General features: G+C 50.3%; 1 protein-coding gene across 1 annotated transcript in view; it reads right to left on the bottom strand.

The window, feature by feature from the left end:
• Positions 1 to 5,077: 5,077 nt before the first annotated feature.
• Positions 5,078 to 7,500, bottom strand: part of lsamp (limbic system associated membrane protein) — a 16,530-nt gene continuing 14,107 nt past the window's right edge. The window contains exons 7-8 of the mRNA XM_068745186.1: positions 5,736 to 5,884; positions 5,078 to 5,187 (exon numbers count right to left, since the gene is read on the bottom strand). Coding sequence (XP_068601287.1) covers positions 5,090 to 5,187; positions 5,736 to 5,884 — 247 coding nt within the window. The 3' untranslated portion in view covers positions 5,078 to 5,089. The remainder of the gene's footprint in view (positions 5,188 to 5,735; positions 5,885 to 7,500) is intronic.

Raw genomic sequence — 7,500 nt, 5'->3', positions numbered from 1 at the left:
TTTTGTGTGGCAATGATTTCCTCGTGTCGGGGGAGTTTCCAGCGTGAAGTTTTGTGGCTCAAGCTAACAGCTAACCAGGAAGGCGTGATGAAGATGATGATGATGATGATGATGATGATGAGTGTCTGTTCCCTGTCTGTCCCCTCCCAACAGTTAACCTGCATTGTGAACGCACGATGGCAATGCACCTTCTGTTAGAACGCCGCCGCGGCGCCCGGAGAATAGAATGTAACCCGAGACGAGCGGCGGCCCCCAATCAGGACGCCCGTTTCTCCGGCTCCGCCCCCTCAACAAACGGCGTTCGCTCACATATACAGTAAAGGACCTGTCGCTATGATATAGATTCAGCTAGCAGTAGCATGAACCATCCAACCAGATGCATGATGGAACTCTCCCTCTGAGGGGAACGTTACCGGGCGTGGCGGCTTCTTTTCGATGTCTTTGATGTTGTTATGATGGTTTCTAGCAATTGGAAAAATACTGATGTTCCAAAAAAAAGTTTAAAAAACATCAAAGAAATGGTCAAAAAGACTTTTTCCATGTTGAGTGATCGATCGCGTGAGAATAAACACGCTTTAATGTCTGTTTTCAGAATAAAGCAAATGTGCCAATTACCATCACATGGCCTGGGATTTGTTTGGCCCCGCCCCCCATGTCACATGATCTCCGGCCGCCCAATGAAAAGAGCAGAACTCAGCGTCTCCAGTTTAAATAACTTTATCCTCCAAAACCACAAAACAAAAACAGCTCCTCCTCATCTTTCTCCTCCTTCACCTCCTTGTTATCCTCCTTTTCCTCGTTCTCATCCTCCTCCTCGTCTTTCTCCTCATCTTTTTCCTCCTTCTCCTCCTCCTCATTCACCTCCTTCTCCTCGTCTTTCTCCTCCTCATCTTTTTCCTCCTTCTCCTCGTCTTTCTCCTCCTCCTCCTCCTCCTCCTTCTCCTCCTCATCTTTCTCCTCCTTCTCCTCCTCCTCCTTCTCCTCCTCCTCCTTCACCTCCTTCTCCTCGTCTTTCTCCTCCTCATCTTTCTCCTCCTTCTTCTCCCTCCTCCTCCTCCTCCCCTCCTCCTCCTCGTCATTATCCTCCTCCTTCTCCTCCTCATCTTTCTCCTCCTTCTCCTTCTCCTTCTCCTCCTCGTCATTATCCTCCTCGTCTTTCTCCTCCTCCTCCTCCTCCTCCTCCTCCCCTTTGACACCTTTCAGTGAACGTGAGGATGATGACACCGGCCTGATGAAGACGACGCGTCGGAACGTTTTATTTCAGCCACAGATAAATAAAGTCAATATGATTACCAGCGAACCGGATATCACTACTTTCAAAATAAAAGAGCACCAACCTGCCTTCCGGCGCTGATCCTGACAGTGACGCGCTGCTGCCATCTGCTGGTTTCACCCGGAACTACGTCACCAGGTCCTCGGCCGTGGTTCTCCTCAGAGTCCGGTCCGGCTCGAGGACTTCGGTTCCGGTCGGGACCTCCTGCACAGGTGAGCGCAGGTGTCTCAGAGCTCACCTGTGCAGGGGTGGAGCAGGAAGTCCAGGTTTAGGGTCACTTCCGGGTCCATGATGGCCAGACATTGATTATCGTCCAGCAGTCCTATCAGGTGGAGTGAATGCTACAAAGCTAAACATGCTAACAGCCGCGGAACCGCCTTCAGCCGGAACACGGATCCAGTTCTGATTCTTTTTATCCGGTCCAATCAGCGCGAGGTGACGTCACTACGGTAAGAGCGGCAGGTCACGTGACTGTGCGCCGCTTCTTTACCATGAATATTTTGTTTCTTTGATAATTTGTGGTAATTTTGCTCAAATCTTTCCAGAATAAAAACCCTGCACCTCCTCCTGCACCTCCTCCTGCAGCTCCTCCTGCAGCTCCTCATAAGTCTTATTTTAATGTGTGGAATATTTACCTCCAACAAGGAGGTTCTGTTTATCGAGACGACCCAGACGGTTCTGCACGGAACTGGATGAAGATTTCAGGAATTGTTACCAGAAACAGGAATAAATTCTGGTTCTGATCCAGAAGAGATTCTGGATTAACATTAACATCACAGTTAATACTACTACTACTACTACTACTACTACTACTAACCACTACTACTACTGCTAGTACCACTACGGCCCGATCTGAACCAACAGGAAACGTCTTCTGGTTCTGATCCAGATCTAAGAACAGTCTAGAACCTTCTGGTGCTGATCCAGTTAGGAGGGGGACGAGCTGCTTCTCTGGGTAAATGTTTGCTCTAACCTAACCTTTGACCCTTCCTGCTCCTCCTCCTGTTCTCTCCCTGCTCTTCTTCCGTGGTGCTTCAGTCCAGACTTGTCCCGGTTTGCTGACACCTGGTGGTGGAATGTGTTGCTGCACCCGGAACAGACCGACGCCCTCAGACAGCAGGAAACAACAGACTCGGTTTTATTGGCGTTACCATGGCGATCAACACAAACAGCACCGCGACGATTCTGATTGGACGCCTGATCCTCAACAAACTCAAACGTTTTCTCGTTCGGCGCCGTTACATTTGTAAACCGACGCGGTAAGAACAGAACAGGAACAGCTGATGGAGAACCCAGACTTTACAGAACCATATTTACAGAGAGGAACCCAGAGAAGAACCGGAACCCGAGGGTCATTATGGGAACCGGCAGTCCTCAGGGAGCTCTGATCCGGATCAGAACCGGCACACGCCTGCATCCTGGATCTCAAGGCTTCAGTGGAGAGCCGGGTCCGTTGGTGGAAACCGTCAAACACCTGAATCTGGACCAGGAAGGGGGTCTAATGTGGGTCCAGTTCCTTACCTGACGAATCTAGTCCTGTTTTGGGGGCTTTTGGGGGGGGGGGTCATAGATGAGGTTGTTCCCGTACAAAAACTGTCTCTCTGGGATTATACCATCACATCCTGAAGGGGCGTGGCCAAACTAACAGTTCAGCCCCCCCCCCCCCCCCCCAATGAAAGGACGCCTGTGTGGTTGATACAGAGCGCCATGGCTTTTACTTCGGAGCTTCTTATTGGCTGGTTTTGACTTTAACTAAGATTCCAGACACGATTCCGGGCGGGTCAAACGAACGTGGTCCAGGTTCTGCTCCGGTCCGAGGCCGGCCCGGTTCCACCCTGAGGGTTCCAGTATGTGACGGACAGACTCACTGAAACACGACCGCTGCTGACACGCTAGCATCCTCGCTAAAGGTTAGCCACAGGATAAAAAGCATCAACGTGGTAGAAAAACATCAGGCTAATCCACGTTGCCGTGGAAACAGACGTGTTTAAATGTAGGAAACAAAGATTCCATGAAGCAATGAGAGTGCGAAACCCTTCGAATCCGGTTTGGCTTCCATCGAGTCTCTGACGAGCTCCACGCTTAGGAACAACGAGAACACGGCGCTCTGGAGCGTGGCGCCGTTCCGCATGCGTGTCGTACAGAACCATCTCCGCCGGGTCGTCCGAGCCGAGCAGCCGGGTCCAAATAAAGGCAGCGGATAGTTTCAGTCTAAAGATCTTTCTGTCTGGAGCCGCACAAAATGTGATGCGAGTCGTCTTCTTCGACTCTTTTTTGATTCATGGAGCGGCGTCGGCGAAACACAGAACATGGCAGTTAATGGCACGGCGTGGTTAAACAGGTGACTCGTCTGCACAGCGAGGGAATCATTACTCAGCATCCGTCCGTCAAAGCTGGACGAGCCAAACAGGCTTTACTCATGCACTCGCAGCGCCCCCCGCTGGTGTGGAGGGCATTTACGGGCTCTGTTTCAGGCCGGATCAGAAACATTTAGTCCTCTTAAACGGCTCCGTCCGTTAAATGAAGCTAAAGCGTCCGAGGAAAAAAAATTATATCAGGAGCTTTTCTTCAAAATCAGAAAAAAATACAGATTTTACTTAAACCACAAGAAAAAAATGGACTAAAATGTAAAACTGGACTAAATGTAAAACTTGACTAAAATGTAAAACCAGACAAAAATGTAAAACCGGACTAAAATGTAAAACCGGACTAAAATGTAAAACTGGACTAAAATGTAAAAGTGGACTAAAATGTAAAAGCGGACTAAAATGTAAAACTGGACTAAAATGTAAAAGTGGACTAAAATGTAAAAGCGGACTAAAATGTAAAACTGGACTAAAATGTAAAACAGGACTAAAATGTAAAAGTGGACTAAGTGAGCGCATCCGTGAAACATGTTTCGTTGGTTTAGTTCTGAACCTACAAGCTAAACACAATCTTCCATTCCCGCCATCGTCTCCGCGACAACAAACGGAACAAGCTTCCGATGGCGTGGTAGAGTTCTTCATCCTCGGTAAAGTCTTCCTCAGAAACACGGAAATTCTTCATAATAGTATCAGGACGTCGGATTCAAGTATATTTACACAGAAAAAATAACCTCAATATCATAGCGCCATATTAAAACACACACGTCTCGGAAAGAGCAAAAGGAAGTCATTCATTGGTGTCGTACGCGTTGGATCCGACTCCAGCAGAACTCTGAGGAAGCTGGATGGAGGTGAAGGAGGCGTGGCGGAGGAGGCGCGGCAGAGGAGGCGCGGCAGAGGAGGCGCGGCAGAGGAGGCGCGGCGGCGCCGGGACGGCCGCTCGCTCACTCAGCATCTCAGGAATACAAAATGTGACTATGTACAGTACCCATCGATAAAACCGCAGCTAAAGGATGAAGATGACGCAGGTATTCATCACCAGACTTCCTCAGAGTGACGGGCGGTACCGGATCGACCCGCCGGGTCTGGGGGATCGGATTACTGCAATACCGACAGAATCCGTCCCTCGGTCTTAATATCGTTAGCAGATATTTGGCAGAACCTTTAAACACTTGGATGAATCTAAAATTTAAGAAACAAATATCGTTGGCGTCCCCGAACCCGAACCCGGACCCGGACCCGGACCCGGACCCGGACCCTCCCCGAGCAGAACCAACGAAGAAGAGACTAAAACGGAGAATCTGGAAAAGAGCGGTTTGCTTGTTCTGTCCTTGATTTCACATTTTACTCAGAGCCCCAGAGCAGGGAGGAGTCATGATGCAAACAGTCTGGGGAGGAGTTGACAGGGAGGAGGAGGAGGAGGCGATGAAGAAGAAGTGGAGGAGGAGAGTTAACACTCGTAGAAAAGGCAGGCGATGCAGGCCAGCAGGAGACACAGTGACTGAGAGAGACAAGCGGAGGAGTTGATGTCCCGACCTGTCCCGGGTCCTGGAGGAGGAGGAGGAGGAGGAGGAGAGAGGAGGAGGAGAGAGGAGTATTAATGTCGGACACTTTATAGAAAACCTTTTATCACGACGTTTTTCTGATCCACCAAATGGATCAATAGATGATCAACATGGAACGATTGTCACTCGATTCATTCAGGACTCAGACGGGTGTGTTTGCTGACATCTGGTGGACACAGATGGAAGTAGAGCTGGCAGGTCTACCACCCATTGATCAGGTTTATTGGTAACGTTTATTAGTGATCAGATTTTAATAACCAATAATAAGTCAAACAATTCGGATCAATGCTTCTGGCCGTGTTCCTGAGCCTGGACTGCTTCAGCATGTGAACCTGGACTGTTTCAGCATGTGAACCTGGACTGCTTCAGCATGTGAACCTGGACTGCTTCACCGCGTGAACCTGGACTGTTTCAGCATGTGAACCTGGACTGCTTCACCGCGTGAACCTGGACTGTTTCAGCATGTGAACCTGGACTGCTTCACCGCGTGAACCTGGACTGCTTCACCGCGTGAACCTGGACTGGACTCACGATAGAGGAAGAGGCTGGCGTTCTGGACGCCCAGTCGGTTGGAGGCCACGCAGGTGTAGTTCCCATAATCCTCTTCGGTGACGTTGGTGATTCCGAGGATCGTGGTGGATCCGAGGATCTGGATGCTGACGGCCTGGGAGTTGGACATCCTGCGGAGGACAGATGATGTTTATCTGTATTTATCTTCGTAATGTCATCCATGCAACACGTTTATTCTGCATGTTTGCGTTGGCATGACGACGAGTCATCAGTCGGCAGTGATGTCACTGACGGGACTGAACGGTGACTCTGTTGTTCGTCATCCTCGCAGGCAGGGGGCAGCAGAGCTCTTCCAGACGTCTGCTCTGATCCGCTTCCTGAGACGACCGGCGTCCATCGGAGGAGCCGGTTCATATCACGCCTGACCCTTGAACTGTAGTTAAAAAGGCTCCGCCCCCTTCCCCATCTGAATGAATCCAGGTTCTACCTCTGAACCTGGTCTGCTGGATCCATGACCAGGGATTGGGTCTCTAATCGCCATGGCGATACTGACGGAGTTCAAACGTCTCCGTGTCCTTTTCCTCTATAAAGTTCTGATGTCCAGTAGAGGGCGGGGCCATACCAGCAGCCAATTAAAATCTGTAAATGCCATCGGAGCGTCTTATTGGTCGCAGAGGCGGGGCTACATCAGCAGCATCATCTACATTGTCTGACTGACTCTTGGGCGGGGGGGGGGACCAGCCAACGTCCTCCGGGGGACGGGATGGATGGAGGTCGGATAACCGATAACGCCCGACATTCCACCAGCAATAAATCTTCCTCCGGGAGCGCCGGTGAGACCGTCCTCTGGAGACCGTCCTCTGGAGACCGTCCTCTGGAGACCACGTCCCCGATGAATCCCCCCCGCCTTCGGCCAGCTCCGCTTTTAGCTGCAGGTCACGGCGCTCTGATGTTCTGATCACAACAACGCAACGATAGCTCCGCCTCCACCGATAGGGGGCCGTCCCCTCCCAAAGAACCCACCGCTGCGTGACAAAGTGGGCGATTAGCGGCTGTGACACGTCACAGATGATGTCATAAAGCTAACGCTAACGACGCTAACTACAAAGGCGTCATCATAGCCGGGGGGCGAGTCAGGAGGAGGAGGAGACAGTGATGAAGGAGGACGTAGGAAACTGGACCTCAGGACGGTGTCACTCATGCTAACCTCATTTCCAAACGCGCTAACGTACCGAGGCTAACCTCGGTCTCACACCCGGTCCTGATCCTGATCCGGGATGTTTGGGTCTAAACTGTAGCATGTAGCATGTAGCATGCTAAAGCCAATGGAAAACTCTGTGTTGAGGATAATGCTAGTGAAAATGCTAAGCTAAATATAAACGAGTTTATTACAGGATGATGTCATAACGTTTGTGTGGAGGGCTTAGCTCTGGTAGCTGGAGACGTTAGTGTTAGCTGCTGTAGGGGGCGTGTCTTCACTTCAGGGGAGGTGATGACTTCCTGACTCATTTGAATAATGACTTTATTGATAGAGTCAATCAAATTGATTGAAATGAAAAGACAGAATTGACTAAAATCGATCAATATAAAAAGCTTCTGTCGTCTCCGTGAACGTGTTAAAGAGGAACGGCCCCGCCCCAAAACCATTCCAGGACCCATTAGAGTAATGAAGAGGTGCAGCGGCTAATGGCTAGCGCGCTATCTAATGGCTTGTTTGTCTACAGCTCACGCCCTTCATCATCTCCAATCTGGGCGGGGCTCCGCGTGTCTCATCCGTCTTATGGAG

Source organism: Brachionichthys hirsutus, chromosome 11 (assembly GCF_040956055.1).
Source record: "Brachionichthys hirsutus isolate HB-005 chromosome 11, CSIRO-AGI_Bhir_v1, whole genome shotgun sequence".
Lineage (NCBI taxonomy): Eukaryota > Metazoa > Chordata > Actinopteri > Lophiiformes > Brachionichthyidae > Brachionichthys > Brachionichthys hirsutus.
The sequence above is the reverse complement of the archived record's forward strand: the minus strand, read 5'-3'. Positions and strand labels throughout refer to the sequence as shown.